The sequence below is a fragment of the Triturus cristatus genome, chromosome 2_2, assembly GCF_964204655.1.
Source record: "Triturus cristatus chromosome 2_2, aTriCri1.1, whole genome shotgun sequence".
In the NCBI taxonomy this organism is placed as follows: Eukaryota; Metazoa; Chordata; class Amphibia; order Caudata; family Salamandridae; genus Triturus; species Triturus cristatus.
Window position 1 is genome coordinate 615,403,830 of NC_140582.1, and position 23,686 is coordinate 615,427,515.

The following is a 23,686-nucleotide window of genomic DNA, read 5'->3' on the forward strand; positions in this document are numbered from 1 at the left end:
GCAAGATAGCCTTACACTCTTAAATCCTTTCCTCCTTTTTCCATATCCTGGTAAAAAAGTGGATATTGAGCGTTTTAATGGGGGTATTCCAGAAGAGTTTGGGAATACCTCTAACCAACCCCTGCTCATTAGCGGTCAAAGTCCATAAAAAAGTATGGGAACTGTGGGGGTGGGGTCAGTGAGTGGAGGCCGAGCTAAAGGGTGGTTTAAAAAAGATACCACAGTTAGCAGGCGTGTACCTTAATTGACTGTCTGTGCCTGCGCTCAAGAGACCTCCCCCTTTCCTTTCAGATTGACGCACATCAAGGATAACAGTGACTGGGTCAATAATGGTTGCTTTTAATAGAAAGTATGGTAACTGTTTTGGCAAGATAAAAAATGCTTGGAAAGTTGGCTCAGTTTATTGTTTTATTACTGGGTGTAGCTTTATGTGGTTTCGTAAATGCAAAGTGCAGAGCACTGTGGGTATTTCTTTGTGTCGGGTCGGCATTAAATGGGTGAAGCATGGGTGTTCCCATTCATCCTCCCATGTATTTTGATGCACATCCAGATCTACAAAGACTTGTTAACCTGGGATTGTGCCAAAATGGTGTGCCTACCCAACATAGGCGTAATTGAGGAGAAATATATTAATTTCAACTTGCTACCTCCTCTTTCCATGTGTGCTGCCTTCTGCAGCACATATAGAAGACAAATATGCCTCTAGGGTTTTTTTGTGCAGGAAGGTTACCTTCCTGCACACACTCTATCCTGCCCATAATGCAGGCACACTTGTGCTATGGTACAGGCATTTCTTGTATTGGTGCTAGGCAGCACACAGTGTGCCAGCATAAGGAAAGCAGAAATGGTCCATATCTTTGTGAATATGGATCATTTCTGCTCGCTCCCTTTCATGCAATGCATTGCAGCAATTTGCATTACTATGCCTCTTTGCATGAAGTAATAGTAAATGTGCTCCATTGTTCCAAATGGACCCCACTCACATTGACCTCTGCTTCCTACATAAAGATGAGAAGATCCAATTTAAGCAGGTAAAGCAAACATCTAAAAAGTTGGTAGGAATGTAGGGGGAGGTTTCCTCCAAGGGGAAAAATATTTTCTCTGTGGAAAAAAATAAGTGTGACTGCACAAAGGAAAGGTATTACACTATACATGTCTGTACAACACTTACAAGTATACACGTGGAAAAAGAAATGTCTGGACTGGTCACAACTTTACAGATGTACATCTGACAAAAAAGCTGGAAATCTTTTTCAAGTGACGTGCTAAATCTACATGTTCAGATTTTCATCTTTCTATGTGAATCGGGCCCAGTGATGTTTGAAATCTGTGCAAGCATGGGCATACACATACCACTAGCAGCGATATCTTGATAAAATACCTATTTAATAAGGAATGGCTAGCCAAAGGAAGATGGCAGTTGGCCTCTGAAACTGCTCTAGCCTCTGACCTGGATCAGGGCACTGCACAGAGGCCTTGTGAATGTTCCAGGTGCTGATGTGTGAGTTCCTAGGACCACTGGCTCAAGGCAAGACATTGGGGTCTACCAATATGATAGAGATTCTGTGAATTGAGTTTTATTTGGTGGCTGAGGTCTCCAGGCTTCCAGCTGAATAGGCTGACGCTTCCACCCGAGCCTTGAGAGCGTGTCTGTGGTCTAAGAAGGTCATGCTGCAGCAGTTGCGGGTCTTAGGCAGCTGAATTTCGCCCTGTGGATCATTCCCACGGGGCACCTATTTTCAAGTTCCATTGCCCAAGCCATGTCTGGCCTGAAGGGGGTACACTGGCATATGCAGGAGCATGTCTAGATAGTGGCAGGAATCTGTCTCTGTTAAGGTTAGGCATGCATCACCATGTCTGAATAATGCTGTAAATATGGAGCGTATCAATACTGAGTATGAACAATTAAAATAATGTGCGTTTCGTAATATTTGTCAATAAAATACTACTGGGATTTGTGGCCCCTAATCCAAAGAATTGTGCATAGTTTATGTCTTGGAGGGGGTAGGGGTTGGATGGATGTGGCTGAGTTTGGACTTTGGGGGAGAAGGCCTTGGCAATGCCAGGCCATGTGATATGTCTTCACATTCAACATAATGAAACTATTCAAGATAAAACAGTAGATTGTAATGTTATGCTGAGCTTGCGCTCTCGGTCCTAATACCAGCATTAGAATATGACAAAAGACAGTGTCATTCTGAAAACATTACTTTGGGCCTATTCATAAAAGGGCCAGCTGAGACTTGCTTCTGTTCCATTAATGTTACATCCAGAACAAATTTGAGAATTTAAACAATTCGAAATGTATCCCAGGAGAACTTATGAAAATGTGTCAGTTGTATATTTCCAAGAGTACTGACGTTGCATTTGTCCATGTAAAATGCATGCACTTTCATGTGGAATATTTTTGTTTCTACTACAGCAGGATCCCTTCCGTCAAACTATTCAATGGGCATCCCACAATGATTGAGTTTCTCCTGCTTCAAAGCATTTTCTCTCCTTCTGAAGCTTGGCATGTGATATGTCAAATACCTCAAATTAAATATTTCATAATTGAAGAAATGTTAGAATTTTTGGTATATATTTTCATGGAAAAGAGGGACATGTTTTTTCGAAGCATATAAAAATCAATTACAAGATATAGAAATAAAATGATATAATTGTTGCTTCTATCAAGTCTGCCCTTTAAATTTGGTTTCTTTCATTTATATTGTTACAAATTGGAAATCTGGTTGGCTAGGGAATGCACCTAAGCCAGGCAGAATCCATCACTCTAGTTAGGGTAAGGGAGTTACACAACCAAGATAACCCATGCTCATCCCCTTGGTAGCTTAGCCATAGCAGTTAGGCTTATCCAAGAGGCAACACACTCACACCAGTAACACAATGAACCCACCACAGAAGAGACTCCACACAATATTATATAAAATATGTTTCTGTATTGCATATAAACATAGACCAAAAGCACATAAACCAATAATCACTTTGCCAACTAGGCAATTGTCAAAACATCACAGTTAAAGGAATAAGATCAAGACATATGTTGCATGTGTCACAAAAAACACGCTCACTGTGCATAAAAGGCAAATCCCAAAATAATACTCGCTATCCTGACAATGCAAGGTAAACACATCACATATCATAACATCAGGGCATGAAATGCAGCAGTTTGGTCAGGTAGAGAAAACACATGAAAATTTAAAAAGCCTCACCATACTTCATGGTAATACATCGACCGCCAAACATCCCCAGTAATACAGAAATCCAGTATTACCACTAGAAACAAACATCCACATCAATAAGCCCTTGGGGGCACAGGAACCCCTGCACTACTTCTGGTGGGGTTACCGTACTCTCTGACCCCTAGCATATCGATTTCTGCATATGAGGTAGGCGCACCTGCGTAGCACTTGCGTGATGTACTACTGTTAATATGGTCATTTTCAAGTCAGAGGCAAGCAGGATCAGGACTTCCGTCGAGGGTCCTCCCCGTACTGATACCTGACTCTCTAAAGCCCTCAACAGTATGTCTCAAGGAAAATAGAGGGGGAATTACACACTCTGTCCCCTTTGGCAGGGCGACCTGCTGGGTCCCCCACGTATAGCCAGAAGCAAATAGTATGCCCCGCAATGGCGAGGAGTGCATTAAGTCGCACTCTACACACGCTCTAAAGGGGAACACACTTCATCACACTAATGGAGGAACCTGGAGGGATCACCCCACTTTAGTTTCCAAACACCTAAGGGTCCACCACTTCCTGCTTCTATAGCTGCAAGTAGCACTCACCATGACCTGATACAGTCAAGGATTTGAAAACACGTGCAGGAAGTAAAACTTGGGAAGGGGCACACTACCCATTCCCTGGAGAACAACTGGGGAGCACGAAAGCGGGGAATAGCAGCAGGCCAGAACATCAGTGTCCTTGAAGCAAAATGGCACTCCTTCTTGCAGGCTACAGGTCAGCACAATAAGCAAGCCAAACGAATGGCAGTTCTTCCTGGCAACAGAACTGATCCTTCTGGCATGGTGCAGTCTGGAGAGCCAGCAGCAACTAGTTACAAGTCCACGCAGTGTCTAAAAACATGGGATGAGAGTCGCTGTACTTATACTGAAAATGTCTTTGAAGTGGAGGTAACTTCAAAAGAAATCTTAAAAGTGTACAACTCCCCTTTCAACCCTAGCCCTGGTTCCAGACATCAGTAGGTGGTAAACAAGCCCATTTTGTGAGTTCAGGACACAGCCTTCACAAATGTAAGTGCGCCCGCCTCTTCTCTCACAGCCCAGGAAGTCCCTGTTACACCCCACCTCTCTGTGTGATGGCTGTCTGGAAAGTATGGCTAAAACCTAGCTGTCACTGTGCCCTAGACGTGGATTGGAGTCAGGGTGCAAGGCACAAAGAGTCATAAGCACATATAAATATCCACTTTCTAAAAGTGGCATTTCTACAATAGTAATGAAAAATCCACGACACCAATAAGCAGGATTTATCACCACTATTCCATATATACCAAACATGCCAATGCTACTCCTTTCAGATTGGAAAATCCCACTTACATACATGTAAGAGAATTCCCAATGCTAACCTATGAAAAGAGCAGCACTTACTGTGGCGAAAACGAAATAGGGTGTTTCTAACTATCAGTACATGCCACACAATAAAGGCCCATGTCCTACCATTTACCTACACAACACCCTGCCCACAGGGCTACTCAACACCTACCTTAGGAATGACCTATATGTCGTAAAAGGGGAGATTCTGGCTTGACAAGTAACTTTAAATGGAATCTCACTGTAGCAATGCAGCCCCTGCTTTGGCAGACCCCTGAGACTGATTTGAAACTCTACTTCTGAGGGGAGCGCAAGCAGTGCAGTAGGCCCACTAGAATTATTTAATGTAGAGGACCTGAGCATATGGGATATCACTGTACAAGGGATTTACAGGTAAATTAAATGTGCCAAACAGGTGTAAACCAATCATTCCAAGTTTTTTAAGGAGAGAGTACATGCACTTTAGCCTTGATTAGCAGAAGTAAAGTACCCTGAGTTATAAAGCCAATACAAACAGGTCAAAAAACTATTCAGGAGAAAAAGGCTTGGGGATAGCCCTGCAGAAAGGGACAGGTCCAACATACATAATCTTTGTAGCTCTCTTGTTTATGTATTATCATCAACCTACAAAGCTGAAACTTGTGATACACCCTACTGTTCAATTTGCAAAGTACTTCAAAAGACTTTTAAATTCAGCTAATCTGCACCTACTACCACTTTCATAGTAATGCATTACCTTGCTGTCTCTGGAAGCAATAGCACCATTCATTGTTGGATATCAAGGTGTCCCTGTAAGTGTCGCAAGAATTGAAGAAAGCCTTTGTGCACAATTCATTCTTGTCCAAGTAGATGCTTCCAAGCTCTGACTGGTCCAGTAGCAAGTCATAGTTTGTGTCAAGTCTGTTAAACATCCAGCCTAGAGACTCCTTGCAGATTGGCAAAATGCTGGTGTCAAACCCTGTAAAGTAATAAACAACAATACGCTGATTTTAGTAAATGTTATGGATTACAGTGTTCAATGTTCAATGTTCAATCACGCATGGTGGTGGCCACTACACCCCATATTATTAAAAAAATAATGCTTTGCGTGCTGGGCTTTCCACTTACAAATCATTGCATTCAACAAATTAATTTAACAGATGTAAATCAAGAACACAAAACTCATAATGCATAAAGATGTCATACAAACTGAGGATATAAATCAACAACAAGAGAGGGAGGGAAGCTACTGGAGCCACTCTTAATCCCCCTGGATTATATGAATCAAACAACAGAGAGTGAATCCTGAATTCAGAATGAACTAGCATAAAAAAAGTGCTCACTGTGTTTCAAAAGAACCCTCACTCACCAACCTAGTTGGTGACATGCTTCATCATTGGGTTCCCGCCAGAGAGGCCAAATGCCTCTCCGGTGTGCTGCAACGCCTGAACTACAGGGAGCTGGTTTTTTGGGGGAGACAGTGGAAAAAGTGGTGGTAGTGTGAAATGTGAAGTTTAAAAATGTGTGAGAATTTTATCCAGAAACGATTTTAATGGTGGAAAACTGGACACAGTTAAAAGAAACTGTCGGATGCGTAAAAACTAGTTATAATAGACCAGGTGCATCCTAGATTGAGTGAAAAGAGGTCAACATGTTTCTGCTTCTAAAAGTGTTGGACGAAGCATTCGTCAGGACCTGGGGGGGACTACCACGGCGGTGTACGCACGCTAAGGCGCATCCTAACCTGTGGAGTCTGCGACCGTTTTAACTCACGGTTCTAAATGGCATTCAGGACTTCTGAAAGCTTTAATATGTGAAGTACTAGTACACCTCACGGCATGAGTCCTGGTGGGGGGGCGGGACTTGTAGTCACACATTCATCAAAGTCTTCCGCCCGCTCGATACCAGGACGCAGTAATATGCTTGGTGGACTGCCTCTCTCCGGCCGAGCTTCTTACAAGTTTCAACTCAACTACAGTTTTCGGTGGTGGAGCGGAAACAAAAAAGGCCCTATAGGGCCCCCTTCTTCCTCGTGCCATGAGGTGCATGCATGGGGGCAAAACATGTGACCCTCTGTGCACATGCACCCCAGTTCCTGCACGGCATGGAATTTTCAGTCCAACTAATGCAGGAACTGTTTTTGGCGTTCCCATTGTGGTGCCCATTTTCAGGTCACTGTGGTGGGAACGTCAAAAAAAGCCCTCTAGACACAAAAATCACACGTAATCTGGTGGGCGGCCTGACCATGGGATTGGGGTTGCGGCAGCAGGGCAGACCTGGCACCTCATTTCTAAACTCGTAATCAGGCCCTTTGTGTAACCTAATTATTTCAGCACCTAATAGTTTGAATTATTACAATTGCAATTGAATTTATATTGCATGTACTACCCATGACTCCACAATAGTCTCGGGAGAACCTATGGCTTTAATTTTAATGGATGCTGAAAAAGCCTTTGACCGGGTCTCATGGGGCTATTTATGGGCTGTTTTAAGCTGGTTTGGGATTGGAGATGGATATATAAATGCGATACAGGCTCTCTATCGAGATCCAATGGCTCATCTAAAAATAAATGGCGGATATACGGAACCTTTGGCGATCAAGCGTGGTACACGGCAGGGTTGTCCATCTTCACCCTTGCTTTTCGCTTTGTATATCGATCCACTTATCCGAAGATTAGAGGCCATTGAAGGAAAACACCCAATTATATCACAGGGACTGGAGTCTAAGATACTGGCCTACGCAGATGATATCGCGGTGATAACCTCTAAACCTGGGGAAGCATTAGTGGCAATTGAAAGCGAAGCTTCAGTCTTCGGGTCGGTTTCTGGATATGCACTTAATCAAACAAAAACGCAAATTGTGAAAAATAAGCTAACTGTGATTGATGATTCTAGGGTGGTAGACTCGGCAACATATCTTGGTATAGTTATAACCGCAGATTTGGATATTTTAGTAGAGAGAAATATCAAACCAATTATACAACAAGTTACAAAAGATTTGGATAGAATGAATAATCTCCATTTATCAATAGTTGGATGTACTAATGTTGTTAAGATGATAATATTGCCCAAAATTCTATATCTTTTCAGGACAATCCCTCTGGAATTTGAGAAAAGATGGTTTGTAACCTTAGAACATCTGGTTAACAGATTTATATGGGCCCATGGCAAAACAAGAAGAGCAATGCGATTTATGTCACTCCCGAGGGAAAGAGGAGGCTGGTCAGTTCCTGATTTTCGGATGTATTATTGGGCTGCAGCTCTACAATATATGGGGATTCTAGTTGGTGCGCAGGATAAGGAACTATCAAATGGTCTTCCAGAGATATACAAACTATTGTTAGGAGAAGAAGCAACTAATTGTTTTCTACAATTTAAAGAACCTAGCTACTTTAAGCGGACTAGATTCAAGACAATCTTGGCAGCTTATAAAATTTGGAGGGCATTAGGGAAGAAAATAGGTATTGGTAGGATACATTACTATACACAGTTATATAAGAACCCCAATTTTCCGGAAACTTTTTCCGATAGAGTTATGGCAGATTGGGGGCGACTGGGAATCCAAAAGTTTGGAGACATTATGGGGGTAAGGGGAATCTTTTCTTTTGCGGAAATCCAGGCTTCATATGGGGTGGATAAAATACACTTCTTTAAATATCTACAGATCCGTAGTTTTTTAAAGGAGAAGACAGGTGGGGTGATTGGGTTCTCCCCAATAAAAATTATGGATACACTAAAAAAGGGTCAAGAATGTACTATTAAGAAAATATATTCTGATCTGGCTCTATTAAAGGCTGATGACATTGAAAAACATGGTAAAAAATGGGGAGATAAACTTGGTATAAAACAGGAGGTTTTTGAAAGGTCGCTAGAACTGGTACAAACTGTTCTTTGTTTAGCAGGATTCCAGGCCCAACACTATAAAATTATTTTTTCATTATACTATACTCCTGCAAAAATCGCCCAATGGGGCGGGCGGGAGGGAATTACGTGCCCTAGATGCGAGTGTAATGAGGCAGATTTGATCCATATGATGTCAACCTGTCCTAATCTGATGAATTTAAAAGGAGAAATTGAGAAATTTTTTATCCATTCTCTAAAAATTAAGCTGCATCTTAACTCAGCAATAATCCTGTTGGGAATTGGGGAAGAAGATGCAGCATTAAGGACCTCAGAATATTTTATATTTCTATCTATGGCGGTCTTACGAATCTGTATCTGCACGGCGTGGTTAGATCCTAACCCACCAACCTTTCAGCAATGGATTTCCAGGCTTCTTTCAATCTTCAACCTCGAAAGAGGAATTTATGATCGGAAAGGGAAGAAGGGGAGGATATTAGGAGAACGTATTTGGGGTCCTGTACAGAATTGGAAGAGCTACAAGGTAGTACTGTACGAGCTAATTAGTTTTGTGATTTATAGTCTAAAGAAAAAGGAATGCACTTAGCTTTACTCTTTTTTGCAATGTACCTCTAAATCTATGCTGTATTATGTTTTAGTCTTTTATTATTTAGGTTTTTTTTTTCCCCCTTTTGGTTTCTTTTTCTTCTCATGTACCCAGTGTAAAATGAAATATATGATTAATTGCTGTGCTTTTTATGAAAAATAAAAAATATAATAAAAACAAAAGGGAAAAATAGACACAAAAATCACACGTAATCTGGTGGGCGGCCTGACCATGGGATTGGGGTTGCGGCAGCAGGGCAGACCTGGCACCTCATTTCTAAACTCGTAATCAGGCCCTTTGTGTAACCTAATTATTTCAGCACCTAATAGTTTGAATTATTACAATTGCAATTGAATTTATATTGCATGTACTACCCATGATGAGGCGTTGAGTGCTGCAGCACTTCTTTCCCTCCAGTGGGTTCCCATCGACTGCCAGCTGGCTATTGTAAATATTTGACAAGCCCTCCAGCGGGCCTCAGAATGTGAGCCCGGTCTGTGCTTGACAAATCCTTTGTGCTGCTGGTAGGAATTCAAGTAGTTTGAAACCTACAGACCTGAAATTCTTTAGTGGTGCAATCTTCCACAGCCAGGCTGCGCGTGGTTATTTTATTCAAAGGTTGCCCTGAAGCTTGAAGACGCCTCTCCACAAAGGACAGTTCGACAGAACTTTTTATTTCCGAACCGGCTTTCACATCCCAATTAATTCAGTAATCCCTTACGCGTTTCGGAGCTGCTGCTCCTTCATCTGAGGGAAGCCTGACAGTCAAGGGTCTCCGTAGCATGCACTTGCACCGATTTGCATAATCCTTTTATTGCCCTCTGGTGGACCTCATAGGTGAGTGTTTTCATTTTTGCATCCTGGGATTTGTAGTGCGCGCTGCGGCAATTCTTTCCCTCCAGTGGGTTCCCATCGACTGCCAGCTGGCTATTGTAAATATATATATATGTGTGTATATATGTTTGTATATATATACTTGGGCTCTATTACCACCAAAAAACAGTCTCTGGTATGATACCTAATACACGCACACACTTAGTATACATACTCCTTGCCTTACGCATAAAGGTTCAAGTATTTTCGTTTTGGTTATTTATTATGTAAACCATTCCGTTAAGTAGACTGTTTCTGTTACAAGCATATACATGTGTTTCAATAACAAAGAAGTCATAACTGTAGTAGATTCTAAACGTATACATTTCTCCGCGAGGAATCCCTTGAGTAGGTGTATACCAACAACCGACATTTACATCTATAATATGTATTATACAAAATAATTTTACACCATCTGGTCTTTTTACCAATTTGGTTTTTCTTAATTTTCACTGTTATCATGCAATTATAAACGAATGTTACAGTGTTTTCCTTATTTTTTTTAAAAAATCTCTGTTTTCAATTTTGTTCTGACACGATAAACCCGTCAGGTCGGTTTCTTGTGGTTGCCATAGTAACAACTCTAACATGACCTTCACTATGTCTATGATTTTTTTGTTTGGTTGCTGTGACAACCGCAGTTGAGTGACGAGACATTTATGTATAAATAATCATGTTTGACCACTTGTGAATTGGATGCAGTGAACAAGGCGGCTGTTCCCGCCGAAACGCGTCTGTGCCACATCTGGAAATAAATCCTTCTTTGCTGAATATACTCACGGTGTCGGTGCCTGTTTGTTGGACGCTATCAGGATCGAAAACATATATATATATATATATATATATATATATATATAAACGAAATTCGCCACCAACACCAGTCTCCCTCGGACCAAAGGACGAAAAGCGGACCACCAAAAGTCAGTGCAAATTCCAATTTTATTTCGTGCCAAGCAAATCTGCCATTACGCGTTTCAACCCTAACTCGGGTCTTGATCACATGACGTATTGCGTAATGAAATCATGACTTTTAAAGGGATAAATACAAGGATATGACGACACAATGTCAAAGTGCAAATGCATAGTAACTGAAAAGTTACTTCAAGCAGCAAATGGTATTCAATTGTATATACAAATATCACGCATTGAAACACAATCCATAAGTAAATTAAATTGTGAATAAATATATAAATATATAAATATATATGCTGTTAAATACTAAAAACATTTGCTATAAAATCACAATATGTTAAAAGAAAGCAGCAACAGACATGGTTGGTTAAATGGTTGGAAATAGTTCCATAATTATAATTAAAACAGACTACATAGCAATTGAAATCTTGTAAATTCTACCAATTGGTTCGAAATACAGCTAAAATCGCTTGTTCATGTTTTGTAAATGTGTCTATTCATGTCTTTGTTGATCTCAACCAGCTGTTAATGTGTGAATTCATTTGTGCTGCTTATATGCTGAACAATCTTGCCCAAGTGGGCCTTCTTGGACTCGTGTCTGTGATCTATTACCATGATATTTAAAGCCCTTTAGTCAATCTTAAATATGTGCAAAATAATGTGCAAAAAAGATTTTTTGGATAAAAATGTTACAAATTCTACAAAAGAGGATCAGCTTACATCTTCAATGTCCAATACCAGAAAAATTATCATTCTTTACATGGTTAATCATATATACATTAGATCGCTGCTGTAAACATACTTTGTAAAATGTGAGCCCACATTTCATAACCGAATTCCATGATGTAAACTATCTCAGAGACAAGTATGGAAATCTTCGCTGGCATTCAATCCCGAAGGTTGTTTCGTATCTATCTCTAAGATGTACCGGGTTACAAGTAAGCGCAATTTAGCTTCTCAATTACCCCCACGTTTAAGTGGTAATATAGTATCAATTACATAATACTGAAGATAGGTGGGATTGCTATCGTGTTGTTGCTCAAAATGCATAGCGACTGGGTATGTCTGATCTTTGCAGTTGATTGCTCTTACGTGCTGGAGTATCCTCTTGTGGGCTGGAAGTTTAGTACTTCCAACATATTTGAGCCCACAGGGACACTCCAGCACGTAGACAGCAAATTCGGTCTTACAAGTTAGTCTTTTGTTTATTAGAATAGGGTTTTGCTTGAATGGGCTGCAATATTGAGTTTTGTTGCAGCCAAATTGACATGCCTTACACGTGGGACATTTTCTAAAACCCTTACATTGTGCCAACCAAGTGTTAGGGGCTATCACTTCAGGGCTATTCCTAACTAAGGAGCTACTCATTGACGGTGCTTTATATATATATATGTATATATATTTATATTCACTGAAAAAACCATAGGTTTCACACATGTTATAGTTAGCTGGACATTTCACTCTTAAAAAACCAATGAAATTCCCCCGTTATAGTTAGTTCAGCTAACTATAACTCGCGCGCCCGCAATCCACTGCTGATGACGTCACATATTACATCACTCATGACATGGTCAGTGACATCACTCATGACATCACTGATGACATCTCAAATGACATCACTGTAACAGTACTTATGTAATTTATGTGTTGGAATGCCCATGCAAATTAAGGTACATGGGCAGTACAACGCATATGGCAAAAAAACGGATTATGGAACACATGAGGGCGATAACGAACAAAGATAAGCAATATCCTATTGCCCGTCACTTTGAAAGGTTTCATTTTTCAGATTGTAAGAAACTTTCTTATTATGGGATAGAGCAAGTTCTACCGAATAAACGAGGTGGAAATTGCATACTGAGACTCAGACAAAGAGAATCGAGACACATTATTGGTATGTGTACGAAATTCCCTAATGGACATAATATTGACGAGGAGATGTCAATCCACTTACAAACTGAATGAGCAAATTAACATTTTACTGGTATATGCATGTGTACCCATAATAACGTTTTGAGTACTTTCTGTATTTTAAGAAAATATCTATCTTTCAAGAACCTTGTGTATGCTACATCTTATTGCTATGCTGATGTTCTTTAATCGTATACACAAATATGCGTTATAAAGGTTTAGAAAGTGCTAAAAAATATTTTTCCTTCTTATCCTTTTCTTTGTGTTCTTCTCTTTGCAGGAGGAAAGGAAGGGACCATGTCTACAAGGGACAACGGGATCCCTACCCTTTTCTTCACTAACTTTCCAGACAATGTTGTTCAAACTACTATCAAGTAACTCATTGGTATTCCTTGATTACATTGTCTGATTATTATTTTTCTACTGCTGCTTAAAACATTCGTTAAGAAAATGTGATTTCTATCACTGCCTATGTCATTAGCTAAGAAAATGTGATTTCTCCCCTCTCTGGCTTCTAGATGAATTCTTCTTTCTTTTTAATTGATCATATTTGGTGTTCACTGATGGGTGTAGTATAGGAAGAATGATGTAATAGGGTAAGCACAACATGCCACTTACTGTTCTCCGATCAGATTTTAGACGAATTTTGAGCAGTTGTAATTACTACTAACATCAGTATTTCTCACGCTGTATATTTTCGAACATGTCCGTTGCCACTATTGGGCTGTGAGATCTATTTCACATTATCTCATAGATAGAATGTAAATTGATCGTTGCCACTATTGGGCGAGATACTTTGTTTACTATCAGACAACATTCTGTTCGTGTAATCACTTGACTGAGTAAAGTTTTATTCAAATGCCGTCTATCAAACTAGAAGAAGGACTAAAATCAAAAGTATGTTACCATTGGAGGTTCCGTGATACGATCATTTTATTGTCAAACCCAGATTGTACTATTTAAAGTTTCTATCACGAAAGGCATATGTAGAATACAGCATGCAATATGGGTAATAGAATTTTACATTGGGCGAACTTTCGCAAGTATTTAGAATACAAATCAGCAATACCCTAATATTCAATGTAATTATACTAGGGTAAGCAATATGCATACAAATAGGGTGGCAGCATTAGAAATTTCTGTTGTCTTACAGCGTTTCTACTTTACTTGTTATACATTATAAAATGGCGCCTTGTGGAACGCGACTTTGAAGACACTATGTAATACCAAAAGTCCTTTCTCAATGTCATTGATTTTGATACGGAAAAGTATGTATTGTGGTAATGATCTGTGACACGCTGTGTGAACAAGCCTGTTTTGCGGGTGAAACGCGTCACGGCTGGTTTATGACCTGAATAAACCTACCTTTTGTTGATTTAACCAGTCGTTTCCTTGGTATGAATTTTTGCTCCACGAACGCGTCTGGAACTCCGAACTTTGAATATATTAAGAGCCGGTTTTCTCCGCCGGTCCCGCCACCCCTCCTAAGGGGGCTTGAACTTCGGAAGGAGTAACTTTGTGAAAATATATATATATATATTACCTACTGGCGGTCGCCAGTAGGTAGTTATAGTTAGGACCACGTTTCCATAGGAAATCCGCAACATTCTATTTTGAATAACTTTGGCGCCGGTTGACGAATCCTCGCGAATTTTTCAAAATAGGTGGGGCGCTACGCTCCGCTCCTACCCTGAAAGTCTCGGGGGGATTCGTCAAGTGGGGGCTGAGATAAAAGGGGGGTCCCAAAACGCGTTTTTCCCATGCATTTTTCCATAGGACCTTTAGACAGGGCTACAGCCCGAACGGCTGAACAGAGTTACTTGAAATTTGGCAGAGAGGTAGTCCTCAGGTCAAGGAAGTGCCTTTTGTAGGTTTGGTGTAAATCTGTTCAGTAGATTCTGAGAAAATAGCCTTTAAATCAATATATATATCTGAGCCAGCTTACGGTGCGCTTACGGTACGCTTACCGTACGCGTACGGTGGCGTGCGCGAGCGCGATTCTGATTGGCTCTTAGATCTTAGTAAACATTCGAATCGGCCGAAACCAGGAAGCGGCGGCCGCCATTTTCTCTCTCGCACTGAGAGTGATGATGAAAATACAAAGCACAAAAACATGTAAATGGGCTGTTTAGACAGCTCCCACACACATAGCCATGTTGAGGGAGTCCCCAAAGATCCCCCAAGGCCAAAAACGGATTTTTTTTTGTTTTCGCTAATTTCGCCGATTACGCTTACCGTACGGGTATGGTAAAAAATTATATAAAAATAAAAATTATCCACACTCTCCCCACCCCGTGTGCAAATGGTGCCCGAAGGGCACCATTTGTGCATGGCTTTTAAAAATTACGAAAAATTAAAATATTACCTTTCAAAACGAAGTGCATCATATGTCCTCCATGTGCGCACGGTGCGCGAAGCGCATCGTGCGTACATGGCCCATCTAGCGTAACGTGGGCACGCGGTGCGCGTAGCGCACCGCGTGCCCACCGTGCGTGCACGGCACTAACTGCGTAAAGTGGGCGCTCGGTGCGCGAAGCGCACCGCGTGCTTACTGTGCACGCACGGTGCGCGAAGCGCACCGTGCGCGCATGGAACGAACTGCGTTAAGTGGGCGCGCACGCCACGAATGGCGTAAAGTAACTTAGCATTTAAAAAAACGTACAAATTCACTGAAAAAACCATAGGTTTCACACACGTTATAGTTAGGAATTAGCATTTAAAAAACCTTGCAAATTCACTGAAAAAACCATAGGTTTCACACATGTTATAGTTAGCGGAAATTTTACTGATAAAAAACCAATGAAATTCCCCCGTTATAGTTAGTGCAGGCAACTATAACTCACGCGACCGCAATCTTCTGCTGATGACATATATGTCTTTATGAAAAAAAAATATTTGTAATATATGTATAGCTAAAAATGTATGGAAGAAGACATGGGCAAATAAGTGTCTAAATACAGTATTAGCATCAGCAGAAGATTGCGGTCGCGTGAGTTATAGTTGCCTGCACTAACTATAACGGGGGAATTTCATTGGTTTTTTATCAGTAAAATTTCCGCTAACTATAACATGTGTGAAACCTATGGTTTTTTCTGTGAATATACATATATATACATATATACATATATATATATATTCACTGAAAAAACCATAGGTTTCACACATGTTATAGTTAGCTGGACATTTTACTGATAAAAAACCAATGAAATTCCCCCGTTATAGTTAGTGCAGGCAACTATAACTCACGCGACCGCAATCCTCTGCTGATGCTAACACTGTAATTAGACACTTATTTGCCCATGTCTTCTTCCATTAAATTTTAGCTATACATATATTACAAATATTTTTTTTTTCATAAAGACACATATGTCATCAGCAGAGGATTGCGGTCGCGTGAGTTATAGTTGCCTGCACTAACTATAACGGGGGAATTTCATTGGTTTTTTATCAGTAAAATGTCCAGCTAACTATAACATGTGTGAAACCTATGGTTTTTTCAGTGAATTTGCAAGGTTTTTTAAATGCTAATTCCTAACTATAACGTGTGTGAAACCTATGGTTTTTTCAGTGAATTTGTACGGTTTTTTAAATGCTAAGTTACTTTACGCCATTCGTGGCGTGCGCGCCCACTTAACGCAGTTCGTTCCGTGCGCGCACGGTTCGCTTCGCGCACCGCGCGCCCACTTTACGCAGTTAGTGCCGTAGTACTCAACATACTCCAACCAACGTTTGCCAATATTCGCGGGGCTCCAGAACAAGAGGGCGTGTCCCAATGCCGGTATTAGCAAAAACCGGCTATATATACACACCCAATGCTAATCTTCATAAAAATTAGCGTGACACTTGCTCCAAGCAAAACAAAGGATTGAGGGCCTCATGTAGGTAAATAAATATTACCGCTTCTTAAATACCGAGCCGTACCAAATCGGTATTTAAGAATCGGTAAGTTATATGTAGGTAAAAATTCGGTAACAATTACCGAATCGGTAACATTCGGTAATCAAGAATCGGAAATCACCGATTCGGTAAATACCGAGGTGGTATTTACCGAATCGATAAATACCGAGGTGGTATTTACCGAATCGGAAAATACCGAATCGGTATTTACCGAATCGGAAACTACCGAATCGGTATTTACCGAATCGGTAACTAAAATCACATGACTTGATGAAATAGCCAATCCTGTGCAACCACCCCCCACCCAACCAGGAAGTGGCCACACCCAGGCAGGTGCACATAATTAACAGACCCTGGAGAGGCTTGGAGTGCAGAGGAGAGGCAGGGAGCCAGTGCCTGTTCGTGCAGCAAAAATAACATCATGTCCAGCCAGAGGACACAGAGAGATGGAGGGGAAAGGAGGAGGAAGCTGAAATTCAGCCCCAAGGAACTCCAGGTGCTGGTGGAGGAGGTGGTGAAGCAGCACCAGAAACTGTTTGGGAGGCAATCCCTGCAAGTGCCTGAGGCTGAAAAGCGCAACATTTGGCTGGCCATCCAGGCGCAGGTCAATGCTGTGGGAGTGACCCACAGGGACATAGAGGTCCTCAAAAAGCGCTGGTATGACCTGAGGATTGTAACCAAGAGGAAGATGGGGGACATCCAGAAGGAGGCCAGCCAGACTGGAGGTGGAACCAACAGGGCACCTGCCCTCACCGAACTGGAGGAGCTGGTGGGGGCCACAATCGAGCAAGAGAGCGTCGTGGGTCTTGGGGATGCTGACAGCTCTGCCAGAGCCGCCACCCAACAAGGTAAGACGAATGCACAGCAATGTAGCCCCCCCTACCCCTATCCCACATCCCCCATTGTGAAAGGAGAATCCCACTCCAGTCCACATGTGTTAGTGCAGACAGGCAATGCATTCTGGGAGATGTAGTCAGGGAAACACCAACCATGAAGTAAATGGCACAGGGCAACAAGGCATGTCACACACATGAGGCACAAGGAGGCAGAGGATATTTTGGAATGTGAAATGATTTATTGTGATGCTTGCAATGCAGCCCTTCGGGGACACTGAGCCGATATTGCATTTCTGTCCACAGATGTGACATCACGCAGGACAGGGCATGCTGCAGGAGAGAGGGCACACCGGCCACAAAGATCACCTCTGGCCAGCACAAGTTCAGCCCAGGGAGCAGGGCCACAGGCAGCCGCACCACCAACACAGGCAGCCTCGCCTCACCCAGAGCCAGCATCACCGCACCCAGAGCCAGCATCACCTCACCCAGAGCCAGCATCACCTCACCCAGAGCCAGCATCACCTCACCCAGAGCCAGCATCACCTCACCCAGAGCCAGCATCACCTCACCCAGAGCCAGCATCACCTCACCCAGAGCCAGCATCGCCACTCATGTTTGAGTCACCGGCCATATCACCGCCTGCAGGTGTGAGAATGAGGAGGCGTCCTGCAGCCAGGCTGCGAGCCTTAGACACCTCGTCTGACGACAGCAGGGGCCCTGAACAAATCACCATGCCCCAGGATGGGAGCCATGCCACTGTGCCCTACACCTCACAGGCAGCACAGACGGGAGCAAGATGGCGCCGCAGGTCGCGTGTCCAGAGTCCACCAGCAACCATTGACAGCCATGGTGTCTTCTCGGGGCTCGAGGGCCAAATGTTGAAACAACAGCGCCTGCAAACAAAGGCAGTCATGTCAGTCCAGAGGCACACGCGGTTCATGAAATCTACATTAGTCAACATGGACAATAACATCAGCGCTATGGCAGCGGGCATTCGGGACATGTCCCAGTCAATCCAGCAGTTGTGCAGCAAATTAGATGCTGACATAGATGCACGGCGCCGGGAACGGCAGAGGAGGAGGGACACTACCACCAGGGCACTCAACCGTCTGGCAACTGCCACTTCTCTACTCTGCCGACGCTCTGTGTCGATGCAGGAGGGCCTGACACACTGCTGCAGCGACGTGTCTCGGGGGATGGTGCAGGTGACAAGTGCACTAGAGGTGCTATTAACTAGTCAGGCGGCGACAACTGCTGCAGGGGATGCTGCGGAGAGCATCGACACCAGCAGCAGGAGCAGCATCACACCCCCTGTTCCAGAAGGACGCAGGAGCAGCAGGCGGCTTGGGGTTGGCTCTAGTGAGGATGCTCAAGCCGTGCCATCCAACACTGCAGCGCGTATGCGCAAACATTGATGCAGCCCTGCGTAGCCACTTCCCAATGGGTGACATAACCCTGGACTTACTCCTTGTACATATGCTATGTTGCCAGATTGGCTTGATCTTGTGTTCATGGCGTAGTGCCGCATTAAAACTACGTCATGACATACCACAACTGGCTGTGTCCCCTTACTTACTCAGAAATAGTTGCATGTGATCTCTGCCCGTCTCTCTCTCCCATCTATTGCAGTTGGCACTCTGGCTGCATTGCCCTCTGGCTGGCCTGACTCATCCTCGTTGTCCTCAAAATGTGTTAGTTCCACATCTGTACCTTTCTTCGTGGCAAGGTTGTGCAGCATTGCACAAGTGGCAATGATCTTGCAGCAGTTGATGGGTGTGTACTGGCGTGCGCCTCCGCTCTTGTGGAGGCAGCGGAACCTGCTTTTCAGTAGTCCAAACGTGCGCTCCACCACGTTGCGTGTTGATTTGTGTGCCACGTTATATCGTCTCTCACTCTGGGTTGATGGGTGTAGGTAGGGAGTGAGGATGAATGACCGGCAGGCATATGCACTGTCGCCTAGGTGAGTAAAAGGGAAACATCAGTCACATGCCTCCATACACTATGATTTGCAGGTTTCAAGGGGCGTCACTGTTACTTACCTAGCAGGTATCCCTCTCCAAATTCTCCGGCACTCAGTCGTGTGTAGATCCCACTGTTCTGGAAGATGTAAGAGTCGTGGGTGCTCCCAGGAAACTTCGCTACAATATCAGTGATGATGTTCCCTGCATCACAGATCACCTGCACATTGATGGAGTGGGTGGACTTTCTGTTCCTGTAGATGTGCTCTGTGTCAGCTGGTGGGCAGATTGGGATGTGTGTGCCATCAATACAGCCAATGACATGGGGGAACTGTGCCATGTGATAAAAGTCAGTTTTAGTTTTCTGCAGTTCAGCCTGTGTGTTTGGGAAGCTGATGTAGTGGTGCATTCTCTGCATCATGGCATCCAGGAACTTCCTGAAGAAACGGGACAGGCAACTCTGGGATACACCACCCACCGCAGCTATCACCACCTGATAACTGCCGGATGCCAGTAGATGTAGGCTGCAGAGCACCTGCACATGTGGTGGTATGGCATGCGCCCTTCTAGTTGGCTGGTCCAGGAGTGGGTGCAGGTCCCTTATCATGTCCATGATGGTTTGGGGGTGTAGCCTGTACCTTTCATGTATCTCTGCATCAGTCAGTTGGAAGAGTGTGATGCGCTGTCTGTAGATTTGTTCCTCCCGTCTCCATATCCTCAGACCTGCTGCCTGTAGACGTAGGCGCCTTGCAATGACATACAGAGCGGCCATGTTGTCCACGCTGTTGCATTTTGGGATTGCTTATATGCACTGTTGATGGTTACCACCTGCTTTCAATCCGTGTTAATTACCGACTCTTAATTACCGATTTTCATGGATTTCTTAATTACCGATTGTTCCTACATGTCATTTTCAGTTGAATCGGTATTTTTGGATTCGGTAATTATGATTCGGTATTTACCGCTTCATATTTACCGAAAAGTTGTTTTTGGACTCCTACATCTCACTTGTCTAAATACCGGTCGGTAACGGCATATTTACCGAAAATCGGCCGTTACCGACCGGTATTTGGCTACCTACATGAGGCCCTGAATGAGCAAATTCAGCGCTGTCCTTGCAGTCCGTGAAACGCTTGGGCAGACGCGTTTCTAGCCGGAAAAGGCCGTCATCAGTGCCGGTCTCACAGGCTGGTTCGTAGTCCTGGAACTCAAAGACCACTCCCTTTAAAATGGTTTCTCGACTCCTCCTCCCCTAGACAGGTGTGTTGAATGCGCTAAAGGCTCCAGGCATAATGCATGATGGTAGATGCAGTCTTTCGTGGTTCCTCATTATATATATATATATATATATATATATATATATATATATATTATCTACTGGCGGTCGCCAGTAGATAGTTATAGTTACAACCTAGTTTCCATAGGAAATCTCAAAATTCTATTTTGAATAACTTTGGCGCCGGTTGACGAATCCTCGTGAAATTTTCAAAACTAATGGGGCGCTCCGTTCAGCTCCTACCCTGAAAGTCTCGGGGTGATTCGTCAAGTGGGGGCCGAGAAAAAAGGGGGGTCCCAAAACGCGTTTTCCCCATGCATTTTTCCATAGGACCTTTAGACGCAGCTACATCCCGAACGGCTGAACAGAATTACTTGAAATTTGGCAGAGAGGTAACCATAAGGTCAAGGAAGTGCCTTTTGCAGGTCTGGTGTAAATCTGTTCAGTATTTCCTGAGTAAATAGCATTTAAAAGCATAACAATATCTATATGCGCGCACCGTGCGCGCACTGTGCGCGCACCCTGCCGTGCGCGAGCGCAATTCTGATTGGTTGTTAGATGTCGGTAAACATTCGAATCGGTGGAAACCAGGAAGTGTCAGCCACCATTTTGTCTCTCGCAGTCTGAGGGGGTGAAAAACAAAGGTGGAGAACGTGAAAAGGGGGCAGAGTGGACAGTTCCTGACCCCCTAGCCTTGGTCAGGGGGTCACACAAGGACCCCCAAGGAAGAAAAAAACAATTTTTTTCTTTTAAAAAATCGCGAGGTGCGGGCACCCTGCGCGCACTGCGAACGGTGCGCGCACGGTGTAAAACCTGAAAAAAATAAATAACTTAGCATTCAAAAAACCGTACAAATTCACTGAAAAAACCATAGGTTTCACACACGTTATAGTTACGAATTAGCATTTAAAAAACCTTGCAAATTCACTTAAAAAACCATAGGTTTCACACATGTTATAGTTAGCTGGACATTTCACTCGTAAAAAACCAATGAAATTCCCCCGTTATAGTTACTGCAGGCAACTATAACTCACGCGACCGCAATCCTTTGCTGATGACATCAGATATTACATCACTGATGACATATGTGTCTTTCTGAAAAATAAATATTTGTAATATATGTATAGCTAAAGATTAATGGAAGAAGACATGGGTAAATAAGTGTCTAAATACAGTGATGTAATATCTGACGTCATCAGCAGAGGATTGCGGTCGCGTAAGATTTGAAGGCCACTTATGTAAGATATACTTTGATGGCTATAGACACGATTATCTGTCATGATTATATCCTGTTTGTTTATATTTTCACTGATGAATTTAACATGAAATGTAAATATCGTTTGGACTAAATTACATGAAATGTGAATGTGATTAGGTGATAAGATCACTATTTCTTCGTAATTGTATTCGGACCGAGAAGTACTGTTAAGTCTTTTTTCTTTGTCCATGGTCAGTGAACCGGAAATTGAATCATTGCCCCGGATATATACATACTCGAACTGACTGCACCTTGTAACACAAGTCGAAAAAGGCGCGAACGCCGAAACGCGTCCTGCTGCTATCTCGGTTATGAAATAAAATATTACCGAGAAACCTTGCTGTGTGCGGTCCCCTTCCTTCGATGAGTGAAGATTCTAGAGCTGGATATATATATATATATATATATATATATATATATATATATATATATATATATATATTTATATATATATTACCTACTGGCAGTCGCCAGTAGGTAGTTATAGTTAGGACCAAGTTTCCCTAGGAAGAGCATTTTTTGTTTTGCTTATAACTTTGGCTTCGTTTGATGAATCTTCATTACATTTCCCAAACTAATTCTGTGTTCATATCAGCTCCTATATTGAAAGTTTGGGGGTGATTCTTTAAGGGGTTCCCGAGAAAAAGGGGGGTCCCAAAACGTGTTTTCTCCATGTAAATTTTCATAGGAAACTTTAGACAAGGCTACAGGTCGAACGGGTGAACGGAATTACCCCAAATTTGGCTGAGAGAAGGGTCTTGGTCTAGAAAGCATGCTTTTGTTTATTTAGTGTAAATCCATTCAGTAGTTTTGGAGAAATATCGAAAGGGATTAAAGCATGAGCCCAAACTGTGTGTCTTATGTTTTGAAGTCAGCTGCCCTCTCCCTTGCACCACACCTGTGGAAGTAGTGTCAGCATGTGTTTATACCTACTTGGATGAACTACTGACCCCTACTGGTCTGAAAGTGCTGGGGTACGGAAAATATGTGAGGTATTGTCTAGAGTCTCATGCTGCTAAGCTGAGCTGCTGCCGGACTCGGGGATGAAAGCGTGAGTCCAAACTGTGTGCCCTATGCTGTGTAGTCATGTGCTCTGGCTGCTGTGCAACACCTGTGCAAGTAGTGTCAGCATGTAGTTATACCTACTCTGAGGAACTTTGGTTTCGAATATTGTAAGTTGTTTATGGTGTTTAGGGGTGTTATACAGTGAGTGCAAAGGTAAATTCGCGTGTATCAAATCAATTTGGTATTTGGAAAGTGCAAACTACTCACTCGTACGGGTCTGATGGCGCTGGGGGCGTAAGCTGAGCTGCTGCCGGACTCGGAGATAAAGGCGCTGAACTACTGACCCCTACCGGTCTGAAAGTGCGGGTACGGAAATTACGTGAGGTATTGCCTAGAGTGTTATGCTGCTAAATTGAGCTGCTGCTGGACTCGGGGATGAAACCGTGAGCCCAAACTGTGTGTCCTCTGCTGTGAAGTCATGTGCTCTGGGTGCTGTGCCACACCTGTCCAAGTAGAGTCAGTAATATTTTATACGTAGTAGGAGGAAGTTTTGTTTGGAACACGGTAATTTGTATATGGTGATTATAGGTGATACTAATTGTCAGGCTGTGTCCTTGTGCTGAATATACGTAGGTGTTTAAGTGGTCTGGGTTTTACCGGTGCTCAGCTTCACTATCCCTTTTGAGACACTCGTCATTTTTTCATTCCATTTAATGTCCTTAACATACATACAGTAAAGGGACGGTATATCAAAAGTTTGGGAATTAGAACTTTGTTTACTCTCC

At 42.8% G+C, this 23,686-nt stretch overlaps 1 protein-coding gene across 1 annotated transcript in view; it reads right to left on the reverse strand.

The window, feature by feature from the left end:
- The window catches only part of SPOCK3 (SPARC (osteonectin), cwcv and kazal like domains proteoglycan 3), a 1,171,449-nt gene that overhangs the window by 35,893 nt on the left and 1,111,870 nt on the right, over positions 1-23,686 (reverse strand). The window contains exon 7 of the mRNA XM_085641793.1: positions 5,286-5,507. Within this exon, the coding sequence (XP_085497919.1) occupies positions 5,286-5,507 (222 nt within the window). The remainder of the gene's footprint in view (positions 1-5,285; positions 5,508-23,686) is intronic.